The sequence below is a fragment of the Rhinoraja longicauda genome, chromosome 4 (assembly GCF_053455715.1).
Source record: "Rhinoraja longicauda isolate Sanriku21f chromosome 4, sRhiLon1.1, whole genome shotgun sequence".
In the NCBI taxonomy this organism is placed as follows: domain Eukaryota; kingdom Metazoa; phylum Chordata; class Chondrichthyes; order Rajiformes; family Arhynchobatidae; genus Rhinoraja; species Rhinoraja longicauda.
This window is the reverse complement of record NC_135956.1, coordinates 11,250,922-11,275,091: the sequence shown is the minus strand read 5'-3', so window position 1 is coordinate 11,275,091 and position 24,170 is coordinate 11,250,922. Positions and strand designations below refer to the sequence as shown.

General features: G+C 42.1%; 1 protein-coding gene across 4 annotated transcripts in view; it reads right to left on the bottom strand.

Moving 5' to 3' along the window:
* Positions 1-24,170, bottom strand: part of virma (vir like m6A methyltransferase associated) — a 73,327-nt gene that overhangs the window by 32,216 nt on the left and 16,941 nt on the right. For all 4 annotated transcript variants that reach the window (XM_078397178.1, XM_078397176.1, XM_078397175.1 and 1 more), the window contains exons 6-15: positions 21,704-21,823; positions 18,198-18,437; positions 15,229-16,378; positions 13,803-14,279; positions 12,427-12,581; positions 11,118-11,200; positions 5,705-5,807; positions 3,327-3,871; positions 2,460-2,695; positions 1,526-1,778 (exon numbers count right to left, since the gene is read on the bottom strand). In XM_078397178.1, the coding sequence (XP_078253304.1) occupies positions 1,526-1,778; positions 2,460-2,695; positions 3,327-3,871; positions 5,705-5,807; positions 11,118-11,200; positions 12,427-12,581; positions 13,803-14,279; positions 15,229-16,378; positions 18,198-18,437; positions 21,704-21,823 (3,362 nt within the window). The remainder of the gene's footprint in view (positions 1-1,525; positions 1,779-2,459; positions 2,696-3,326; positions 3,872-5,704; positions 5,808-11,117; positions 11,201-12,426; positions 12,582-13,802; positions 14,280-15,228; positions 16,379-18,197; positions 18,438-21,703; positions 21,824-24,170) is intronic.

The window sequence follows — 24,170 nt, the reverse complement described above, 5'->3', positions numbered from 1 at the left end:
TGAAAAGAGCATTAGAACCATTGGAAGTTTTTATTGCACTTGCATTAAACCCGTAATTTCAAACTATACACTCAAATTAACTCCTTATTGAAGGGCTAACTAATAACTACACATAAATGACCAGATTTATATTAACAAATGCATTTTGAAAAGATATGTTCTAGGAAGAACCAGCAATTAGAGCTTTGGTCAGCAGAATAGAAATTGGAAAGGGTAAAATGGGTAGACACAAAATGCTGGAGTAACTCAGTGGGACAGGCAGCATCTCTGGAGAGAAGGAATGGGCAACGTTTCGGGTCGAGACCCTTCTTCAAATGGGTATATCAGCTCAATGTAGATACAAGGAACTGCAGATGCTGGAATCTTGTGTGGAACACAAAGTGCTGGAGAAACTCAGCAGGTCAGACAGCATCTCCGGAAGACATGGATAGGCAAAAGTTTCAGGTTGGGACCGTTGTCAGGAAACGTCACTTATCCATGTCCAAAGATACAGACTTATCCATGTCCAAAGATACAGCCTGATCCGCTGAGTTCCTCCAGCACTGTATTCCATTATTTGCCAAAGAGAACACGATATCTTCAGACAAACACAACTGTGAAACTGAATAAATGTGTGCTTTTCAAACAGCCTTTTAGGTTGATTTGAAAAAAAGAGGATGAAACCAATATTCAATAATTCAGGCAGCAACTGCGACAGTGAGAGGTCATGCCTCAGATTGACGCCTACTCATCACAGATCATCAAAATAAAATGTAATCTCTCTCTACAGATGTAATTTGACAAGCTGAGTATTTTCAACCGTCACATTTATTTATGTTTTTAGCAATCACTGCATTTTGTTTTTATTTTTATTATTTTGAAAAGATATACGTGGGCAAGATATCAGAGCACAAATCCTGTGCTCAATTAATAAGTTCATGTCAAAGGAGCAGAATTAGCCCACTTGGCCCATCGAGTCCACTCCACAATTCCATCATGACTCATCCAACTTTTGCCTCTCAAATTCTCTTGCCTTCTTCCCATAACCTTTGAATTTATCTAACTATTTTCCTCCTTTAAGACAGGTGCTAAAATACAGATTTAATTTAAAAACAAAAATAGCAACTGGAAGGAACAGTGATTCAGTGAGGAAGCACAGAAAACAAAAAGTCTATCAGGAGGATATATATCTAGTGCTAAGTTCTGTCAGCCAATGCACCAATACTGCCAGCTCACCATTACAGGGGCAGCATGATGGCAAGGATTTGTAATAGGTTTTTGACAACTCTGCACTTTTCCTAACAATAAGACACGAAGTGCTGAAGCAACTCAGCAGGTCAGACAGCATCTCTGGAGAAAGTGATGCTGCCTGACCCGCTGAGTTACTCCAACACTTTGTGTCTATCTTTGGTATAAACCAGCATCTGCAGTTCCTTGTTTCTACACAGTTCCTTGTTTCTACAACAAGAAAAAGGATCTTTACTTAAATCTGCAGGATAAATTATAAAACAAAATCAATATTTAACTTTTTAAACTAAAAGATTACCTGGTCGCAGAGGGACTGCACAACAGAAGCAATATACTCAGCACAGTGTTGATGATGAACATTGTTGACCACTGTCCGTAACAATTCCAGCATCCCTCGAAATACTTCAGCAAATCTCTCGTCACCCTTGCTGGCTCCACTTAAAAGATGCAGGAGAGCAGCCTTACAAGGTCCATGGGAGGCTAAAGAATCCAGTAATGCCAGCAGCCGTGCAGTCTGAGCAGTGACCGTCTTCTCTTTCCCTTCTGCAGGACTGTGAGGGGAAAAAAAATTGAGTATTTAATTATTTGAAAACGCTCCAGCTCCAGTTCCAGCGGAGTGAGGGGGTATGGGGAGAAGGCAGGAACGAGGTACTGATTGAGAGTGATCAGCCATGATCGCATTGAATGGCGGTGCTGGCTCGAAGGGCTGAATGGCCTACTCCTGCACCTATTGTCTATTGTCTATTGTTATCAGGCAACTGAACGATCCTTTCATCAGCTTGAGTGTGGTCCTGACCTCCCTTCAACCTCATCCTTAATTTATCTTGCACTAAATGTTGTGCCCTTTATCGGTGTACTGTGGACGGCTCGATTGTAATCATGTACATTGCAATCAGTCAGTGTAATCATTGCACCTTGATTGTAATCAGTCTTTTCTGTGACTGGATTACAGGCAAAACAAAAACTTTTCACCGTACCCTGCCTGGTACACGTGACAATAATGAACAAAACCAGAGCAACATATAACGTCTTACCCGTCTTAAAAGGCTCCAAACAAATATAATTGTGCTGACCTTGAGCAAATAAACGTGGCCCTTCTATTTTGTCTTGGAAATCCAAATTACTTCCAGAATTTTTTTAATATTCCTCAACAGCTTTTCATGAACAAAGCACAAAGGTGATACCACCATAAATCAGATAAAATTACACGGAGCACTTAAAAAATAAATTACCTGCTTATTTCTTCAATAATCAGATCTAATACAGTTCTCAGGATAAGCAGAGCTGTGGGGGATGCCAGATCGCAGAGTTGCATGCACACACGCCTGAGAAGCTGTTGTAAAGGCTGGCAGGTAGATCCGAAGCTAGATCGTACTAGCTCTTGCAAAAACTTGGCCTGTATTTGAAGGTGAATGCTCCACAGTTTTCGGGTATTCAGTGCTACAGCCATGCCTTCTGCTGAAATCGGCTGTCAAATAAAAAAACACAAATCTAGGGTTAAAAAAACAAATTAATACATTTTTTAAAAAAGGGTTCATAAAACTCTTTCTCCCATGACAGATACTGTCTAACCTGATGAGTATAGGCAGCATTTTCTGGTTTTATTTTTGGACCTACAGCATCTGCAGATTCTTGCTTTTTGACCAATGCTTCAAATATTGACTTCATTTGAAATTAATCTTCTTTAGTGGACTAGGCATCAGAGATTTTCTCGTCATCAGATCATTTCCCATAAAGTTGGTATTTAGACTTTAGAGATACAGCGTGGAAACAGGTCATTCGGCAGACCGAGTCCGCGCTGACTAGAGATCACCATCCTACACACTGGGGACAATTTACAATTTACAGAAGCCAATTAACGTACAAACCTGCATGTCTTTGGAGCGTGGGAGTAAACCGGAGCACCCAGCGAAAATCCACACGGTCACAGGGAGAACGTAACTCTGTACAGACAGTGCCCATAGTCAGGATCGAACCTGGGTCTCTGGTGCTGTAAGGCAGTAACTCTACCGCTGTGCCACCTAAAATAATCTGTGCACCTTTGAAGAGTGTTCAAAAATTACTTGACATTTCATTGCAAGTTCTGATACTGATCTCACCTGTGTTGTTTGCATGGGCAATGGAAAAGGCAAAAGTTCTGAAAGCAGTAACATTCCAGAGAAAAATCCTTCTGGGGTTTTCAGTACAAAGGAAAGGACTTCCTTTAACATTAACGACCACGTGTTGTTTGCCAGAGACTCTTCAGAGTAAGCGACCTGTTCATTGACGCCTTGAGTAAAAGTAAGCAGAATATCAACGATGTCATTTTGAATCTTTTGTTCTTCATCGTCCAATCGACCAGACAAAGGGATGGAGCAAAGGACCATATGGAGGGTAACCAAAACAGTGGGAATACGAACATCTTTAAATTCAAACGACCCTCCTCTCAGAAGTTCCGTCAACATTGCCTTTAAAAGAGAAAGGGTGCATCTTGTAATGGATAGGATCATAATCCTCTGCAACGCAGTTCCCATATTTGCATGTAACCTCCAGGGCAGTATCAGGACGCTGTTTAGTTTCTGCAGAATCCGAATAAATATGTCCATTCCTTCCGCTGAAAACAATTGAATAACGGCAAGGTTCCATTTAAGATCTTTCTGCTGACCTAGTGAAAGAAAATAAAAGTCAATCACATAGCTTTTTGAAAAAAAAAAGATCTATTTTACTCACTACATTACCATTATTGAATGTGATTGGGACCCAATTAGTAGGAATCTTATAATTTTCTGCACAAATATTTTAATTGCAGCAAGCTTTGAAATCACAGCCTTTCTCGAGCCAGTGTGAATGAAGCCGTTGCAAACAACATTTGGCTTTGCACTTTCATATCTTAGAGTTTTAAAGGATGTTGTCTGAAGTTACCAGGAAGATGTAACAGGTAAAAATAAATTTATAATGAAATGTAGTCTGAAAGATTTTTTTTACACTACAAGGTGCTAAACAAATGAGTATCAATGCAACCTTGCTTTTCTTTGGCATCGGTGTCACCACAATAATCGTGTAGCTAAAGGCATTGATCATTATTTAGTCTGCTTGACTAATCTTCTGGAATTTTTTGAGGATGTAACAAGTAGAATGGTTGAGGGAGAGCCAGTGGATGTGGTGTATCTGGACTGTCAAAAAGCCTTTGACAAGGCCCCACACAAGAGATCAGTGTGCAAAATTAGAACACATGGTATTGGGAGATCCTACTGCAGTTGTACAGGGCCCTGGTGAGACCACACCTGGAGTATTGTGTGCAGTTTTGGTCTCCTAATTTGAGGAAGGACATTTTTGCTATTGAGGGAGTGCAGCATAGGTTCACAAGGTTCATTCCCGGGATGGCGGGACTGACATATGAGGAAAGAATGGGTCGACTGGGCTTGTATTCACTGGGAATTAGAAGGATGAGAGAGAAAATGGTCCCGATGTTGGGGGAGTGCAGAACCAGGGCACGGTTTAAGAATAAGGGGTAGGCCATTTAGGACTGAGATGAGGAAAAACTTTTTCACCCAGAGAATTGTGAATCTGTTGAATTCTCTGCCACAGAAGGCCATGGATTCACTGGATGTTTTCAAGAGAGTTAGATCTAGCTCAGGGCTAACAGAATCAAGGGATATGGGGAAAAAGCACAAAAGGGGTACTGATTTTGAATGATCATATTGAATGGCTGAATGGCCTACTCCTGCATCCATTTTCTATGTTTCTATGAACTAGCTCCATCTAAGCTACTTCCATTTGCCCGCATTTGACCCATATCCCTCTAAACCTATCCTATCCATGTAATAATCCCCAATTCCAAGGAATGTGAGTAAATATACTATCTACTTCATATTAAATTATTCTGTGCTCTATGTAGCATTTTAAAAATTTGAAATAGATTAAAATTAAGTTATGCTTTTTAAGAGGTAAAATCAGCTGGAGTAAACAGTATACTGAAACATAATCACCATTCTATCAAGATAAAATGGACAGATAATATTGAGATTTAGAGCAAATCACAAACTGCTGAAGAAACTCCTTGGATCACTCCTGTGGGGGGAAGAGCAACTTGACATTTTAAGTCAAAGCATTGCATAAGGCCCGAGAGTGAGATGGAAGATAACCATCTGAAGAAGGATCTCCACCCAAAGAATCACCCATTCCTTCTCTCCAGAGATGCTGCCTGTCCTGCTGAGTTACTCCAGTATTTTGTGTCGACCTTTGATTTAAACCAGCATCTGCAGTTATTTCCTACACAGACAACCAGCTATCATGCCTCTGCACTCATAGTCCTGATATTGGGAAGATAGACGCAAAATGCTGCAGTAACTCAGAAGGTCAGGCAGCATCTCTGGAGAGAAGGAATAGGTGACGTTTTGGGTCGAGACATATCGCCCACAGATGTTGCTCAAACCACTGAGTCCGTCCAGCAATGTGTTTTTTTATACCATTTCATCGCAGTGATCAAGTATCATACCTTCAAGGGGGGTAGGGGGGCAGGCAATGTGGCAAAGGACACGTAGAGCGGTGGTTAATCCAGCACCTTCCTGAGTCATCTGAATGGTCAAACTATCCAGGTTCTGAAAACACAAGATGAAACTGGTTACGCTAAATATGAAAATGCTTCGCCTAAATAATTTTAATCTGATCTGGCAGATAATTGAAACAATATATCATCTGATAACTATCATCTATACATCTGATAAAAAAAATATTTTTAAAAAAATCACTGACAATGACAATTTTTTTCTTAGAAGGCAAACACTTTGCAGATTTATAAACAAATCAAATTTTAAACAAGGTGAAAATACTGAATTCTCCTCCAAGCCTCATATTCTGGATACAAAGCTGTGGATTCATGCTGTGGCCTTTTAAATTATATCCATCAGTCTTGCTTGTTTTCCTCTTTACCAACCATGACCAACAACGTTATTTAAACACTTTAGGAGAGGCATAACGGTGCAGCGGTAGATTTGCTGCCTTACGGTGCCAGAGACCCGGGTTCGATTCCGACGAGTGCTGTCTGAGCAGAGTTTGCACGCTCTCCCTTGTACTTAAATGCGCGTAGTATAAAAAATAAAGTGGATGAGCTTGAGGCTCAGTTAGTCATGGGCAAGTATGATGTTGTAGGGATCACTGAGACATGGCTACAAGAGGACCAGGGCTGGGAACTGAATATTCAGGGGTACACAACGTATAGAAAAGACAGACAGGTGGGCAGAGGGGGTGGGGTTGCTCTGATGGTAAGGAATGATATTCATTCCCTTGCAAGGGGTGACATAGAATCAGGAGATGTTGAATCAGTATGGATAGAAATGAGAAATTGTAAGGGTAAAAAGACCCTAATGGGAGTTATCTATAGGCCCCCAAACAGTAGCCTCGACTTAGGGTGCAAGTTAAATCAGGAGATAAAATTGGCGTGTCAAAAATGTAATGCTACGGTGGTTATGGGAGATTTCAACATGCAGGTAGACTGGGAAAATCAGGTTGGAAATGGACCCCAGGAAAGAGAGTTTGTAGAGTGCCTTCGAGATGGATTCTTAGAACAGCTTGTACTGGAGCCTACCAGGGAGAAGGCAATTCTGGATTTAGTGTTGTGTAATGATCCTGATCTGATAAGGGGACTAGAGGTAAAAGAGCCATTAGGAGGCAGTGATCACAACATGATAAGTTTTACTCTGCAAATGGAAAGGCAGAAGGGAAAATCGGAAGTGTCGGTATTGCAGTATAGCAAAGGGGATTACAGAGGCATGAGGCGGGAGCTGGCCAAAATTGATTGGAAGGAGGCCCTAGCAGGGAAGACGGTAGAACAGCAATGGCAGGTATTCCTGGGAATAATGCAGAGGTTGCAGGATCAATTTATTCCAAAGAGGTGGAAAGACTCTAAGGGGAGTAAGAGACACCTGTGGCTGACAAGGGAAGTCAGGGACAGCATAAAAATTAAGGAGAGGAAGTATAACATAGCAAAGAAGAGTGGGAAGACAGAGGATTGGGACTCTTTTAAAGAGCAACAAAAGTTAACTAAAAAGGCAATACGAGGAGAAAAGATGAGGTACGAGGGTAAACTAGCCAATAATATAAAGGAGGATAGCAAAAGTTTTTTTAGGTACGTGAAGAGGAAAAAAATAGTCAAGGCAAATGTGGGTCCCTTGAAGACAGAAGCAGGGGAATTTATTATGGGGAACAAAGAAATGGCAGACGAGTTAAACCGTTACTTTGGATCTGTCTTCACTGAGGAAGATACACACAATCTCCCAAATGTTCTAGGGGCTGGAGAACCTAGGGTGATGGAGGAACTGAAGGAAATCCACATTAGGCAGGAAATGGTTTTGGGTAGACTGATGGGACTGAAGGCTGATAAATCCCCAGGGCCTGATGGTCTGCATCCCAGAGTACTTAAGGAGGTGGCTCTAGAAATAGTGGAAGCATTGGAGATCATTTTTCAATGTTCTATAGATTCAGGATCAGTTCCTGTGGATTGGAGAATAGCAAATGTTATCCCACTTTTTAAGAAAGGAGGGAGAGAGAAAACGGGTAATTATAGACCAGTTAGTCTGACATCAGTGGTGGGGAAAATGCTGGAGTCAATTATAAAAGACGAAATTGCTGAGCATTTGGATAGCAGTAACGGGATTGTTCCGAGTCAGCATGGATTTACGAAGGGGAAATCATGCTTGACAAATCTACTGGAATTTTTTGAGGATGTAACTAGGAAAATTGACAAGGGAGAGTCAGTGGATGTGGTGTACCTCGACTTTCAGAAAGCCTTCGACAAGGTCCCACATAGGAGATTAGTGGGCAAAATTAGGGCACATGGTATTGGGGGTAGGGTACTGACATGGATAGAAAATTGGTTAACAGACAGAAAGCAAAGAGTGGGGATAAATGGGTCCCTTTCGGAATGGCAGGCAGTGACCAGTGGGGTACCGCAAGGTTCGGTGCTGGGACCCCAGCTATTTACGATATACATTAATGACTTAGACGAAGGGATTAAAAGTACCATTAGCAAATTTGCAGATGATACTAAGTTGGGGGGTAGTGTGAATTGTGAGGAAGATGCAATAAGGCTGCAGGGTGACCTGGACAGGTTGTGTGAGTGGGCGGATACATGGCAGATGCAGTTTAATGTAGATAAGTGTGAGGTTATTCACTTTGGAAGTAAGAATAGAAAGGCAGATTATTATCTGAATGGTGTCAAGTTAGGAGGAGGGGGAGTTCAACGAGATCTGGGTGTCCTAGTGCATCAGTCAATGAAAGGAAGCATGCAGGTTCAGCAGGCAGTGAAGAAAGCCAATGGAATGTTGGCCTTCGTAACAAGAGGAGTTGAGTATAGGAGCAAAGAGGTCCTTCTACAGTTGTACCGGGCCCTGGTGAGACCGCACCTGGAGTACTGTGTGCAGTTTTGGTCTCCAAATTTGAGGAAGGATATTCTTGCTATGGAGGGCGTGCAGCGTAGGTTCACTAGATTAATTCCCGGAATGGCGGGACTGTCGTATGTTGAAAGGCTGGAGCGATTGGGCTTGTATACACTGGAATTTAGAAGGATGAGGGGGGATCTTATTGAAACATATAAGATAATTAGGGGATTGGACACATTAGAGGCAGATAACATGTTCCCAATGTTGGGGGAGTCCAGAACAAGGGGCCACAGTTTGAGAATAAGGGGTAGGCCATTTAGAACGGAGATGAGGAAGAACTTTTTCAGTCAGAGGGTGGTGAAGGTGTGGAATTCTCTGCCTCAGAAGGCAGTGGAGGCCAGTTCGTTGGATGCTTTCAAGAGAGAGCTGGAAAGAGCTCTTAAGGATAGCGGAGTGAGGGGGTATGGGGAGAAGGCAGGAACGGGGTACTGATTGATAGTGATCAGCCATGATCGCATTGAATGGCGGTGCTGGCTCGAAGGGCTGAATGGCCTACTCCTGCACCTATTGTCTATTGTCTATTGTCTATTGTCCCTGTAACCGCGTGGGTTTCCTCCGGGTGTTCCGGTTTCCTCCCACACTCCAAAGAAGCGCAGGTTTGTAGGTTTATTGCCTTCTGCAAATTGTCTCTGGTGCGTATAGGATAGAACTAATGTACGGGCGACCGTTGGATAGCATAGACTCAGTGTGGTGTAGAGGGCCTTTATCCCCTGCAACACATCCAGAAATAGCGAACCCTGCTTGGCTTGTTCCTGGACTGAATAGTCGGTTTCATATTTAACTGGCATACAGTTACAAGAATGGCCTAAACAGTCCTCAGGCAGTACTATGAATAAATTAATGAATGATACTATATTATCACGTGGCATGTCACAGCAAAATTCTTTGTTTAGCAGGGTACTAATGCTTTTAGCTTCCTCCAAATCTTCCTCATCTAACTGTGTAACAACTATTCAAAAATGATGTAACCAGTTTAGTCTTAAAAAAATAGTTAATTTTTGTGTATTACCAATTGTGTATTTTAATATTTTTTATATTTACACCCAGAGGTAACATTACAAAGCGTCCTTATTAAAACAGCTAACTGTGAGCAAGAAAGACATTTTATCCTGCTTGGAAACCTAGTGCTTGGTTCATTTCCAATACGGTTACTTTTAATGATCTTAATGTCTATACCCCAGATCAGTTTGCAAAGCTTCCACATGAAAAAAAAGCTAACCATGAGCAAGAAAGAGCGTTTACTGATAGGCTTAGATGGGAAAGATCAGGAAGATGCTCGTAGACCATAAAACAGTACACTACAGGAACAAGCCCTACAGGTGTCAAATATACCATGTTACACTAATCTTCTCTGCCTTCACATGATCCATATTGCCCTATTCCCTGCATATCTATGGGCTTATCTAAAAGCCTCTGAAATGCCACTATCATATCTCCTTCTGCATCCATATCTATATCCCTGGCAGCCCATTCAAAGATGCACCATCAATGCAAAAAAGAAAAATTGCCTCACACTTATCTTTTAAACTTTGTTCCCCCACTTAGCATTACTTAGGACTGCTTAGATCATGTATTCCATTTAACTGTATGTAACCAGTATGATGCCAATATAAAACTGTTAACGTTGAGCATGTTTCAATAATCAGGATGTCTGGTGGGAAATAATTCAGTAAGAAAAAACTTAAAAGGAAAAAGTCTGAAGTATGCTCCCGACTGCAATACCTAACTCAGAGTTCCTGCAGCACTGTGTTTTGCTAACAAAAAATGACTTTTTTTTGGAAGAATGCAGATCATGGGCCAAAATGGATGGAATTATTTAAAATGATCAATGGAAAGGATCAGATAGATTGAACCATGGTTTATTCAATAGGCAAGAACTTGGGAATCAGGCAACATTCATTAAATGCAAAGATTTAAAAGAGAAAATAAACTTGGAATTCACTTAAAGTTAATGGCAAAATAAGTGTCAACAATTAACGCTGGATTGGGTAGGCAGATGAAAGAAAATAGAACAGGATGGGTAAGCATGATTAAAGCCGTTTAATTAAATGTAGGATACAACCACTTATAAACTAGTTAGACTAGCTCCTTGTCTACAAATTTCTGCGCCTTTGTAAATGCAAACATGAATTAGATATGCATTCACCACTGTACTCATTAGTTTAATCTTAATTAACTGCTGAATATATTCAGTTAGTGTGCAATTGTACTTAAAAGTTCAAACTAAAAACACAGGAATCGTTTTCCCTTAGATTTCAGGAGCAGGATTACTGGCGTGCAGTTCTAGAAGTACTGGTTGGAGTTCACGTGGGCAACTTGGTGGGCGGGGATGGAAGGGTTGGGCCTGTTTCCATAATGTATAACATCATAATTGGTTTATCGATAAATAAAAACAAAGAAAATATAGTGGAACCCATCACTGTAATTTTTATGAATGAGCTATAAAAAACAGACATCTAACATGCAACTCACCTGTTTGATATATTCAAGAAGTGTAGGAATACAATTTATTTCAAACTTCAGATTCTTCAGGGGCTCCACCCATTTACTTAATTCTAAAAAACAAGAAAAATTGAAGGAAAAATACATCACCTGATATAGGATTCCTAAACTCTTACATTCTGCAACTTATGTTTAATATTTCCCAAAACGTTACAAATGTTTAAATTAAATTTATTGTTAGATGTGGCACAAAACTATTTTGGGTAGCTTCAGTCCAATAATCTGAAAATCGCATTCTAAATCATGCTATTGCTATTCTTTAAAACAGAATATGTAAAGATTCTTAAGACAACATTGCATTGCATGACATATTATAATATCGCAGATGCTGAATTATAAAGACTTCGTTGTATGGTTATAATTATTTTTTCCTCAAGAGTAAAGCTGGGGTCAGTGCGTGCAGCCTTGACTTGCCCTGGGGCTTGTCTGGACTGGGCAATGCTCATGAGAACTAGGGTGTGTGGACTACACTCTGAAAATGGCGCCAAAACATGGTACCTCATGCATGCCGACTCAGTAGACTATTTCTGTATGTTTGCTAATCGGGATGTGCTTGGGTCGGGCAATACTTTACTGGAAGGTAGACACAAGATGCTGGAGTAACTTAGTGGGACGAGCAGCATCTCTGGAGAGAAGGAATGGGTGACGTTTCGAGTCGAGACCCTTCTTCAGACATTCCTATACAATACTTTACTAGATTGTTTGTAGGAAAATAATTTAGGTTATTTTTAAATTTAGAGATGCAGCGCGGAAACAGGCCCTTCAGCCCACCGAGTCTGCGCCGCCCAGCGATCCCCGCACATTAACACTATCCTACACACATTAGGGACAATTTTTACATTTACCCAGTCAATTAACCTACAAACCTGTACGTCTATGGAGTGTGGGAGGAAACCGAAGATCTCAGAGAAAACCCACGCAGGTCACGGGGAGAACATACAAACTCCGTACAGAGGGCGCCCATAATCAGGATCGAACCTGAGTCACCGGCGCTGCATTCGCTGTAAGGCAGCAACTCTACCGCAGCACCACCGTGCTGCCCACTGCGCAAATTTCACTGCGCATTTGCAGATGTGACAGCAAAGCACCTTTGAACCCCTGCGCTGATGGCCAGGGAAGAGGTGGTACTAACAGCAAGGCCACCCAACCCACCCATATAAGCTTCTACAAAGTTAAGAACATGATTCAGCATCAAACTCACAAAAGGTTGGAGTAACTCAGCGGGACAAGTAGCATCCCTGGAGAACATGCAGAGAGAAAATCATTAGAATGATCTTACCCTGCAGTTTGGGGTTGGTGTCATCAGCTTTGCAGAGTCTCAGTAGTCCAGCTGAATGCTGTTCCAGCATTTGTCCATCATGGGTGGACTGCACTGTTAGCAAAATAAGCATGCATGCATAATTGCACGCAACTGACTTTCTGAACTTTGTGTCCCTAGAATTTGAAATAAATTGATATGCATTACATTATACACAAATTGAAAAATGTATAATTTCCAATCACTTCAATTAGTACCAATAATTTGTTTATCCTTTTCAGATGTTCGGAATCCACAAATTCTGTACTTAGCTATTCTTTAATTATTACAAACACTACTAGGCTGAGAGTGGATTGTTTATGTTCATAAGTGATAGGAATAGAATTAGGCCATTCGGCCCATCAAGTCTACGCCGCCGTTCAATCATGGTTGATCTATCTTCCCCTCTTAACCCCATTCTCCGGCCTTCTCTCCATAACCCCTGGCACCCGTATATTTATCTGTGCCTTAAAATATCCATTGGCTGGCCTCCACAGCCTTCTGGGGCAATGAATTCCACAGATTCACCACCCTCTGACTATGGAGGTGGAGGAAATGGAAATGAATAGCAATTATCGTAACCCAACAGTTGCATAATCTTTGCTAAGAGTCTTCAAAAACTGATGAATTGTCCACAGATCACCAATCATCCACGACTACATTAAAAGTGTCAGGTTTAATATAGTTGACATTGCCATACAGCTGACAATTATAGTTCTGCATTTCACTGGCTCTTAATTAATAAAAACACTGTAAATTATAATACTACGCAGAAAAGCAAGGGGACATGGTCCAAAAAAGACAGGAGAAGCAGAAGGGTTTTAAGCTGTGTTGAAAAAAATGTAAACAGTTACAAATAAATGATCTGAAACCTTAAATATTATTTTCCTTAAAAACTGTTAAAGAGAAATATTGATCATTTATCGTCGTGGCTGTCCCATGAGGTTGAGGGTGATGGTCTACCTTCTGATATCAGAACGAAGATGCCTGTGCGTGTGTTTGTTTAACGTGTACTTGATGCTGCACTCCAAGAAACACACGGTCCTTCACAAATCAATCAACTAATTCCAATGGCAAGGGAACCAAGACAATTGGAGCTGATAGACCTGTTGCAGCCTTCATCCGCCTTCACAGCCGTTGAGTTCAAGATAACCTGGTCCGCCGTTGAGGTCTTGTACGTTGGATCCAACGTATCATTTATAAAGTTACCACCAATAGAGACCTTACGTTAGAAATGTAAATGTTGCAAAAAGTTTTAAAAAGAAGTAATTCCTTGAGTTTTGGGAAATGAAATCCGGAGAATAAGCATGCAAATGGTACACTGGATGCATAGTGATTCATTAAAAAAGATACTTTACCCCAAGAGTTCTTTGGAATAGTGTTCCATTAGCGTAATGAGACTGGATAGATTTTTGTCCAGGTGCAGCACATGGGCCACAGCACTTCTTCCAATGGGATGGAAGGTAACCAGGTAGAGGCTGTGTAGAGTTCCTAGTATGTCTGCACGGTCGCTTTCCTCAAGCACCAAACCTCGATTCAAGTAATCAAAAAGTTCAGAAACGTACTGTAATGCCTGCAGCGAGTACAAGAGCCATATGGCCAACGTTTCATCATTGCCACTGTCCTCTTGGTCTTGATCAAGAGTCTGAGACAAGGCCCGGATCAGCAGATTTGTCACTTCGTACTCGGCACTCAGGAATAGAAGACCATTTTGTATCTGAATTAGAAACTTAATCAAGTCTTTAATGGATTGCAGTAGACCCGGATGTGCGTTGGTTGCAGGGATAGACAGAAGCAGGGTGAGCGATTCCAGAAAATGACAGCTGTTAAGGTACCTACAAGAAAATTAAATCAAATAAATTAAACATTCAGACTTTTACATCTTGAAATAATTATACGAATGTTGTGAGACCCGAAACACCCGATGACCCCAGGTCACATCACTGAGGATGCGTCCCAGTGCATCCCGAAGATGTATCTTGCATATATATTACGACTTTCAATCAGCAGTTCTAATTCTAAATAAGTGCAGGTGCACCATCGATTTTCTAGCACCCTTGGTTCCAGTGCCCTGCCGGATTATTCTGCAGGACCAGAGGCCACATAATAATTATTCAATAATACACCTCTGACTCACTAATTATACCCCTCCAATGTCTCTAAATCACCATGGACTGCTCAAAACTTAAAGAATTAACAATTAACAATGTAGTAAACAATTAACTCCTTCAGGACAGGGGCATCCTGAAAGAGCGTGCGCCACACGCGAAGCTCTCAGAATTTTGTCTGGATTAAAGGAGGTGCCAGTAAATCAATGTTGCACCCATACGGAGGAACAGTCCCATTATACGATGAGCTGAAGTAATTCATGCAGATGTTTCACCACTCTCTTATCAAACTCAATTGCCTTCCCTGCAATCCAGAATCTCAAATTAACTGGGTGGCACGGTGGTAGAGTTGCTCTCTGATAGCACCAGAGCCCCGGGCTCGATCCTGACTACAGGTGGTTGTTTGTACAGAGTTTGTACATTCTCCCCATGACCTGCACGGGTTTTCTCCAGGATCTCCGGTTTCCTCCCACACTCAAAAGACCTGCAAATTTGTAGGTTAATTGGCTCAGTATAATTGTAAATTGTCCCTGGTATGTGTAGGATGGTGTTAGTGTGCGGGGATCGCTGGTCGGTGCGGACGCAGTGGGCCAAAGGGCCTGTTTCAGTGCTGTATCTCCAAACTAAACAAATTAAAATCTAATTACATGTTAACATACTTTTTTTTTAAACTTACCTTAACAGTGAAGGTGCAGGATCATCTCTTTCTGGAGGACCTGTGATACGGGCTGCTGTTGGAAATGACTTAACAGGTGGTTGTATCATTGAATAAGGTGCTGCTTCCAACAAATGCAGAAGTTCATCGAGAATGCTGACAAGTTTTTCCACTTCCACTTCACTAATGTCAGAAGCTTCCAATAAACGGTCCAAATCCGTGGAAGTCTCCATATCCCCTTCATCGTTATCTTTACTTCCTTTCTCTCGCCCAGAATTAGCATCATGGTCAGCCTCGTTTACATTAGACGGGACTGGAGTACTTTCTGCCAGGTGTGCTGCCATCTTTTCCAGATCTGATACAATCTCATAGAAGTGGCACTTCTGAACTATAGCACTGCCAGCAGTCACCACTCTCACCGTTTGATCAGTCAGTATTAGCTCCATTAATCTTTGATACCCACTTTTTCCTTGCTCCTCTACTTTGGTATTTAAGAATTCTTCCATCCCTTCCGTGATGCTAATAACACTATCCAAAGCTTTAAGCGTGTTTAGTTTTAATGAAGATGACATGTGCTCTGCAAACAGCAGAACAAAGAGTCTATCAATGATACCTGCCTCTGAAAGGGCTGAAATTCCTTCAGACCCACATTCAGCCAAGGATGAAACAAGCTTTGTCCCAGCCTTAAGCTGCCTCAAATTCAACGCTATGGGCTGTGTTACAGCTGTGTGAAGGCTTAAAGCATCCATTGTCCAGTCTACAAGTTGTTTTAGATGGTCCTGATCACGCTCAAACAGCTGAACATAACTTAAGCCTTTAACAAGTAAACTCGGTATCTCTTCCAAAGCCATTACCCATTTGGCGCCTCTATCAACATTGTAGAGTTCAAGAAGTTCCTTTAACTTAATTGCAGTATCTATATTTCCCATGCCCGCTTTCTCTAGGTCAAGCTCCTTCAGTCTCGCCACTTCATTCTCATATTTAGTCCTATAGGGAGGATTAAAATGTAAAGGAGGTCCTATCTCTCGGTCATAAGAGTCATATGCCATGGGAGGCACAGAGGCCAGATCTTCAACAGCATACTCAAGGTCAAAGCTCAATTTATAATTTTCACGTTCCAGATCTGCAATTCCATCTTCATCACTGGATATTTGTTCATACCCATCATCTTCTACAAAATAAAAAACAGAACAATTATAATCTTTTTTAATCTTTAAGTTTCAATGATCACAATGAGTACTTAAGTTCTAGGAACGGAATTTGGCCATTTGGCCCATCGTCTACTCCGCCATTCAATCGTGGCTGATCTATCTTTCCCCCTCAACCCCATTCTCTTGCCTTCTCCCCGTAACCCCTGACACCCGTACTAATCAAGAATCTGTCAATCTCAGTCTTAAAAATATCCGTTGACTTGGCCTCCACAGCCTTCTGTGGCAATGACATCCACAGAACCACCACCCTCTGACTAATGAACTTCCTCCTCTGCCTCCCACTAGTGGAAACATCCGCTGCTCATCCACTGTATCCATGCCTTTCACTATTTGTTTCAATGAGGTTCCCCCTCATCCTTCTAAACTCCAGTGAGTGCACGCCCAGTGCCATCAAACACTCATTCCCCACTGTAGAGTGGGTGTGTAGCTCACTCTACGGTGAGCTATAAAGTGATTCAATCCTGGGGCAAACTCCACTGTAGAGTTTCAAAGTCTACAGAGAGACTTGGGCCTTTTGGAAGGGTGGGCTGAAAGATGGCAGATGGAGTTTAATGCTGATAAGTGTGAGGTGCTGCATTTTGGTAGGACAAATCAAAATAGGACGTACAGGGTAAATGGTAGGGAATTGAGGAATGCAGTGGAACAGAGGGATCTGGGAATAACTGTGCATTGTTCCCTGAAGGTGGAATCTCATGTGGATAGGGTGGTGAAGAAGGCATTTGGTATGCTTGCCTTTATAAATCAGAGCATCGAGTATAGAAGTTGGGATGTGATGTTGAAATTGTACAGGGCATCGGTGAGGCCGAATCTGGAGTATGGTGTGCAGTTCTGGTCGCCAAATTATAGGAAAGATGTCGACAAAATGGAGAGGGTACAGAGGAGATTTACTAGAATGTTGCCTGGGTTTCAGCACTTAAGCTACAGAGAGAGGTTGAACAGGTTGGGTCTTTATTCTTTGGAGCGTAGAAGGTTGAGGGGGGACTTGATAGAGGTTTTTAAAATTTTGAGAGGGACGGACAGAGTTGACGTGGGTAGGCTTTTCCCTTTGAGAGTGGGGAAGATTCCAACAAGGGGACATAGCTTCAGAATTGAGGGACAAAAGTTTAGGGGAAACATGAGGGGTAACTTCTTTACTCAGAGGGTGGTGGCTGTATGGAATGGGCTTCCGGTGGAAGTGGTGGAGGCTGGCTCGATTATGAGGGTTATGGTCTGAGTGCAGGTAGATGAGACTAGGTCAGGGAGAGTGGTCGGCGTGGACTGGAAGGGCCGAACGGGCCTGTTTCCGTGCTGTAGTTGTTATATGGTTATATGTTGCAGCAAATTGTGGAAGCAGCCCAAACCATCACACAAACCAACTTCCCTTCCGTTCACTCCATTTATACCTCACGCTGCTTCAGCAAGGCCTGCAGCATCAAGGACCAGTCGCACCCTGGCCACTCCCTCTTCTCCCATCGGGCAAAAGGTATCGAAGTGTGAAAACGCACACCTCCAGATTCAAGGACGGTTTCTTCCCAGCTGTTATCAGGCAACTGAACCATCTTACCACAACCGGAGAACAGTCCTGAACTCCTATCTACCTCATCGGGGAACCTCGGACTAACTTTGATCGGATTTTACTGGCTTTACCATGCACTAAAAGTTAATCCCTTATCATGTGTCTGTACACTGCGAATGGCTCAATTGTAATCATGTATTGTCTTTCTGCTAGCTGGTGAGCACGCAACAAAAGCTTTTCACTGCACCTCGGTACACGTGACAATAAAGTGAACTGAAACATACCATCAACTTCTACTTCCTCCTCTACATCATCTTCCTCTTCAATACTTTCCACAGTGCGCTCATCTTCATCTTCCCCTTCTGCTGCATCCTCCTCCTCGTCTTCATCTTCATCATCTGGAGGTTCCTCCTCCTCTTCACCTTCAGAAAACTGTGCCTCTTGCTGAGTTGAAGAACGATCTGGAGAAATGGGTTCAAAGTAATCCTCCCTTTGTTCACTTTCATCCTCTTTATCCGCAGCGACTGAAACAATAAATCGTTCCAATTTTTCATTAGAAGAACTTTGAATTTAATTGCAAAACTTCTAAAAACATCAATAACAAAATTGTTTTCTTAAAATTAAATTTGCAATGGTGCAAACTATTCCTTATAAATATGTTGACAGATAAGGTGAGAGGGGAAAGATTTAATAGGACCCTGAGGGGCAGTTTTATCAGTGTGTGGTGGGTGTCTACAACGAGCTACCTGAGGAGGTAATTGAGGCAGGTACTATAACAACATTTAAGAAACAATTTAAATGCATAGGAGCATTTTAGAGGGATATGGGCTAAATGCAGGCAGGTGGTACTAGCGTAGATGGGGCATCTGGGTCTGCACGGGCAAGTTGGGCTGCAAGGCCCGTTTCCGTGCTGTATGATTCCATGGCAGAATTATAAGAAAGACATTTTAGCCCCTTCAAACCTGATCCATAATAGGATTGTAGGTTAATTGGCTGGGTAAATGTAAAAAATTGTCTCTAGTGGGTGTAGGATAGTGTTAATGTACGGGGATCGTTGGGCGGCGCGGACTTGGTGGGCCGAAAAGGCCAGTTTCCGCGCTGTATATATATGATATGATATGATATGATCATGGTTGATCTTTGTCTCAATACCTTTTCCTGCAAAATCAATCTCAACCAAGGGAAACATCGTCCCAGCCAAATTTAACAATGTTTTACTCCGGTTCTTCAAAACAATAGAAAACACATGACTAGTTTGCTCAATTTCTCGTCATGCAACGTCTGTACGGACAGCCTAGTAAATTTCCTATGCATTCCCTCCTTGGCAAGTATAGCCATAAATCAGTGCGCCTGAAGGCATGAAAATGGGTTAATGGCTGTGGGTTAATTTAGGGATAAAGTCAATGCCATAACATCAATTAATAAATAGTCACAATAATTTTTTGAACAATTTTTGAGATCAATGAAAACTACTTTTCATTTTCCCTTTGACCTTGCTAACTGAAGACAATGAGGGCATAGAATATGATTCATAAATTCATAAGTGATAGGTGCAGAATTAGGCCATTCGGTCCATCAAGTCTGCTCCGCCATTCAATCATGGCTGAGCTATCGCTCCTTCCTAATCACATTTTCCTGCCTTCTCCCCATAACCCCTGACACCCGTACAAGAGCGAGTTAGATTTAGCTCTTAGGGCTAAAGGAATCAAGGGATATGGAGAAAAAAGCAGGAACGGGGTACTGATCTTGGATGATCAGTCATGATCATATTGAATGGTGGTGCTGGCTCGAAGGTCCGAATAGCCTACTCCTGCACCTATTTTCTATGTTTCTATGTACTAATTAAGAATCTATCTATCTCTGTCTTAAAAATATCCATTGATATTTTCAAGGCAATATTTTCATCTATATTTTTATCCACGAGTAAAATTATGAATCAGATCTTAAAACACTGTAGATAGACACAAAAAGCTGGAGTAACTCAGCGGGACGGGCAGCATCTTTGGAGAGAAGGAATGGGTGGCGTTTCGGGTCGAGACCCTTCTTCAGACTTACTGTACTTCATTGACAATTCTTTGAAAGAAACCTTCACTTCGTCTTGACACATTTCCACTTCAATTTCTTTCTATTTATACCCACTTTTTCTCCTTAAACATTTTATAAATTCCCGAATCTTAAATTTGCTAATCAAATAAATTCCAAACTTTTTCTGAGCTTTCTATTTACATATCATCCTAAATGTATAACATCTACTAAGTCATTTCATTCTTTAACAGTGTTCATATTAAATGTTATATTTTGACATCATTACTTGGACAATGAGCAGTAATCAAATCATATGCAAAAGTGGCAGATCTCATCACCCTTAGCTGATCACTTACCATGGACAAATATATTTCTAGTGGGGCTGATTAGTGTTATAACCAACCACAGTAACGATGTTACATATCCATCACAATAAACTACCACTTGATCGAGTCACAGCAGGGAAACATGTTCTTTGGTCCAATTTTGTGCATAACAAGCGAAATGTCCATCTAAGTTACTCATTTGACTGCATTTGAACCACATCTCTCTCAACCTTTCCTATCCATGTACCAGTCCAAAGGTCTTTTGAGTACTGTTGTTGTACCTGCCACAACCACTTTCTCTGGCAATTTGTTCCATATACAGGCCTTTCGCTGTGTGCAAATGTTGCTACTAAACCTCTCCCTTCAAGCCTACTCCCTTCTTGTTCTTGATTCCCCATCCCTGGGGAAAATTGTGCATTCACCTGATTTATTACCCTCATGATTTTATACACCGCTACAAGATCACCCCTCATATCATATCATATCATATATCTACAGCCGGAAACAGGCCTTTTCGGCCCTCCAAGTCCGTGCCGCCCAGTGATCCCCGTACATTAACACTATCCTACACCCACTAGGGACAATTTTTACATTTGTAAATGTAAAACTCAGTCTCCTGTGTTTTAAGGAATAAGGTTCTAGCCTGTCTTCTTTCTAAACTCAGTCCCTCAAGTTCAGGCAACATTCATGTAAAATGCTAGTTACTGCCGTACAGCGCCAGGGACCCGGGTTCGATCCCGATTACGGGTGTTTGTCTGTACAGAGTTTGTACGTTCTCCCCGTCACCTGCGTGGGTTTTCTCCGAGATCTTCGGTTCCCTCCCACACTCCAAAGACGTACAGGTTTGTAGGTTAATTGACTTGGTATAAATGTAAATTGTCCATGGTGTGCGTAGGATAGTGCGGGGATTGCTGGTCTGTTCAGACACGGTGGGCCGAAGGGCTTGTTTCCGCGCTGTATCTCTAAACGAAATCATCTTTGCACTTGAGTGATATCTTGGCAACATCATTGCAAGTATTGTTTGCACTCCCTTCTAACTTAATGCCATCTTTCCTATGGCTGGGTGACCAAACCGGACACTATACTCCATCACCAATGTCTCGTACGACTGCACCATAACATCAGCAGCCATGATGCCATATGCGAGATAAAACTTTACTAATACCACTCATGAAGAGCATTGAACTTCAAGATATGGTTCCATTATAAATCCATGATTAGGAAACAAATTCCAAAGGAATTTACCAACAATTTATGGCATTTATTTCACAAAATGCTGGAGTAACTCAGCAGGTCAGGCAGCATCTCAGGAGAGAAGGAATGGGTCAAGACCCTTCTTCAGACAATTTATGGCAGCACATCTTTGATTTGGATTGAAATTATTGGTACCAGTATTAAATATTGTTGATAACAACACTGATTTCTTTAATTTAATTTACCAGTCTGAGGTAATGTTTCCTCTTCATCATCATCAGGTGGAGGGGGTCCTGGAGGTGTTCGAGGTCCCCTTGGCTGTGGTCTTGGGGGATTTTCATTAAATTGATCCTCCTTATCCCAATCTAAAGGTACCCAGAAAAAAAATTAAGCAAGACAGGAGTTTTTGAAACACAAGCTACCAAATATTAACAAGAAACAAAATAGGCAGCTTCTATTTTAAACATTGCTAAATCACTGTAAATCTGAAAATAGCTTACGTAATGAATAAAAAATGTAACACAACAATGTACTGCATTAACTTAACGGTAGACACAAAATGCTGGAGTAACTCAGCGGGTCAGGCAGCATCTCAGGAGAGAAGGAATGGGTAACGTTTCGGGTCAAGACCCTGAAGGTCTCGACCCGAAACGTCACCCATTCCTTATCTCCTGAGATGCTACCTGACCCGCTGATTTACTCCAGCATTTTGTGTCTACCTTTGATTTAAACCAGTATCTGCAGTTTTTTTCCTACTGTATTAACTTAGTTTAGTTTAGAGACACAGCGTAAAAACAGGCCATTCGGCCCAGCGATCCCTGCACCCTAACACTATCCTACACACACTAGGGACAATTTACAATTATACCAAGCCAATTAACCTACAAACCTGTACATCTTTGGCGTGTGAGAGGAGACCGGAGCACCCGGAGAAAACGCACGCAGAACACAGGGAGAACATACAAACTCTGTACAGACAGCACCTGTAGTCAGGATCGAACTTGGGTCTCTGGAGCTAAGGCAGCAACATGCTGTCCAAAATAACGTAACCTGCACTTTATAATCTCTTCCTCACACAGCGACACAGATTATGGTTCAAGTTAGCAAATGCAGCAACAACAAAAAATCAATTTCAGGCTACTAATTTTAAAGGTTCCAAATAGGCCAGAGATAACAAAACTACATACAAGTTTTCACTACCACTGAGATCACGTAATTTATCACACATTTTCAACCAGTCCCTGCAAATGTATACTGTCCCTGCCTGCTTCAAAGTCACCACTATTGTCCCTGTGCCCAAAAAGACAAGGATCACTGGTCTTAATGACTGCCGGCCTCTCGCACTGACCTCTGTAGTCATGAAGACCTTTGAAAGATTTGTACTGGCCCAGCTGAAAAACATCACAAACTCCCTGCTGGACCCACTGCAGTTTGCATATAGGGCCAATAGATCGGTGGATGACACAGTCAATCTTGGCCTGCACTTCATCCTCCAGCACCTAGACCACAAGGGGACCTATGCAAGGATTCTGTTTGTGGACTTTAGCTCTGCATTTAACCTATTGTGTCAGAGCTACTACACTCCAAACTCTCCCAGTTGATTGTGCCTGAACCCCTCTGTCAGTGGATCATCAACTTCCTGACAGACAGGAAGCAGCATGCGAGGCTGGGAAAGCACATCCCGGACCCGCAGACCCTCAGCAGAGGAGCACCGCAAGGCTGCGTTTTCTCCCCTCTCCTTTACTCTCTCTACACTAACGACTGCACCTCCACAGACTTCTCTGTCAAGCTCAAGTTTGCGGATGACACTACCCTGATTGGACTGATCCAGGATGGGGAGGAATCTGCCTACAGTCGGGAAGTGACACAGGTGGCATCCTGGTGCCATCGCAACAACCTGGAGCTCAATGCTCTTCAGACAGTGGAATTGATTGTAGACTTTAGGAGAGCTCCCCCTCCCCTCAATCACCATCAACAACACCATAGTCACATCCGTGGAGTCATTTAAGTTCCTTGGAACCATCACCTCCAAGGATATTAAATGGGGGGCCACCATCGACTTCACAGTCAAAAAGGCCCAACAGAGGATGTACTTCCCGCGGCAACTGAGGAAACACAATCTGCCACAGGCAATGATGGTCCAATTCTATACTGCTATCATTGAGTCCGCCTCACCTTCTCTATCATGATCTGGTTTGTCTCAGCCACCAAGCACGACATCCGGAGGCTGCAGCGCATCGTTCAATCAGCTGAGAAGGTTGTTGGCTGCAACCTCCCCCCCCCCCCATTGACGAACTGTACACTACAAGGACCAGGAAGCGAGCGGGCAAGATCATCTCTACCCCTCTCACCCTGGTCACAAACTCTTTGAAGCACTTCCCTCTGGAAGGTGACTCCAGACTGTCAAAGCAGCCACAGCCAGACATAAAAACAGCTTTTTTTCCCACGAGTAGTAGCTCTACTCAATAACCAAAGGTCTCTAGTCTCCTTTTGCTCCGGTTTATTTCACTCACATGTTTAAACTGTAATGTTGCATTCTTATGTTTTAATGTTTTATGCTTTATTCTTAATTGTTTACTGTATGTTCGTGTTGTTACTTGCAAGCAGAGCACCAAGGCACATTCCTTGTATGTGTACATACTTGGCCAATAAACTTATTCATTTATTCATTCTTAAACAGAACGTCAGACTCGAAGTAACAAAAGAAACACA